This window comes from Eimeria mitis, genomic scaffold (genome assembly GCF_000499745.2).
Source record: "Eimeria mitis Houghton genomic scaffold, Emh_scaff1375, whole genome shotgun sequence".
NCBI lineage: Eukaryota > Apicomplexa > Conoidasida > Eucoccidiorida > Eimeriidae > Eimeria > Eimeria mitis.
In genome coordinates, this window is record NW_013568970.1 from 1,697 (window position 1) to 2,332 (window position 636).

The 636-nt window shown below is 53.3% G+C and overlaps 1 protein-coding gene across 1 annotated transcript in view; it reads right to left on the reverse strand.

Moving 5' to 3' along the window:
- The window catches only part of EMH_0035640 (uncharacterized protein), a gene marked incomplete at both ends in the record, with an annotated part of 3,814 nt that overhangs the window by 753 nt on the left and 2,425 nt on the right, over nucleotides 1–636 (reverse strand). The window contains one exon of the mRNA XM_013494991.1: nucleotides 389–634. Within this exon, the coding sequence (XP_013350445.1) occupies nucleotides 389–634 (246 nt within the window). The remainder of the gene's footprint in view (nucleotides 1–388; nucleotides 635–636) is intronic.

Below are 636 nucleotides of genomic sequence, written 5' to 3' on the forward strand. Positions count from 1 at the left end.
GCTCATTGTCTTCATCCATATCCTGCAGTTCTCGTTGCTGCTGCCCCTCCCCCTCCCCCTCCCCCTCCTGCTGCTGCTGCTGCTGCTGCTGCTGCTGCTCTTCTTTGTGGCTGCTGTGGTGACACATAGGGCACAGAGCAGCAACAGCAGCAGTACATTCTCCCTTTATAAAACGCATGCATGGGGTGCAGCAGCCCTTGAGGTGCAGCAAGACAGAAGGATGAGCAGCAGAATGAGGGTTTGCATGCGCAGCATTGTGGCAGTTGAAACACCTGCTGCTGCTGCTGCCGCTGCTGCTGCTGCTGCTGCTGCTGCTGCTGCTGCTGCTGCTGCTTTTTCCTTTGCAGCCAGAAGGAGAACAAAAGAAATCAGCACAGGGTATGCATACACCCCGATCATGGGCGAGAGGGTCATGTGATAGTTTTTGCTTCGGTTGCTGCTGCTGCTGCTGCTGCAGCAGCAGCTCTTCCTGCTGTTGTATTTTTTTTCTTTTTTCTCTTTCTTCTTTCTCTGCTTCTGTCTCCCCCTCGTGCTGCTGCTGCTGCTGCTCATCCTCTTCTCTATGTGTTGGATGGTGACAGAATACACAGTTTATTTGTTTACATATACCGCTGCTGCGGTAGCGGTTGCAGGGCA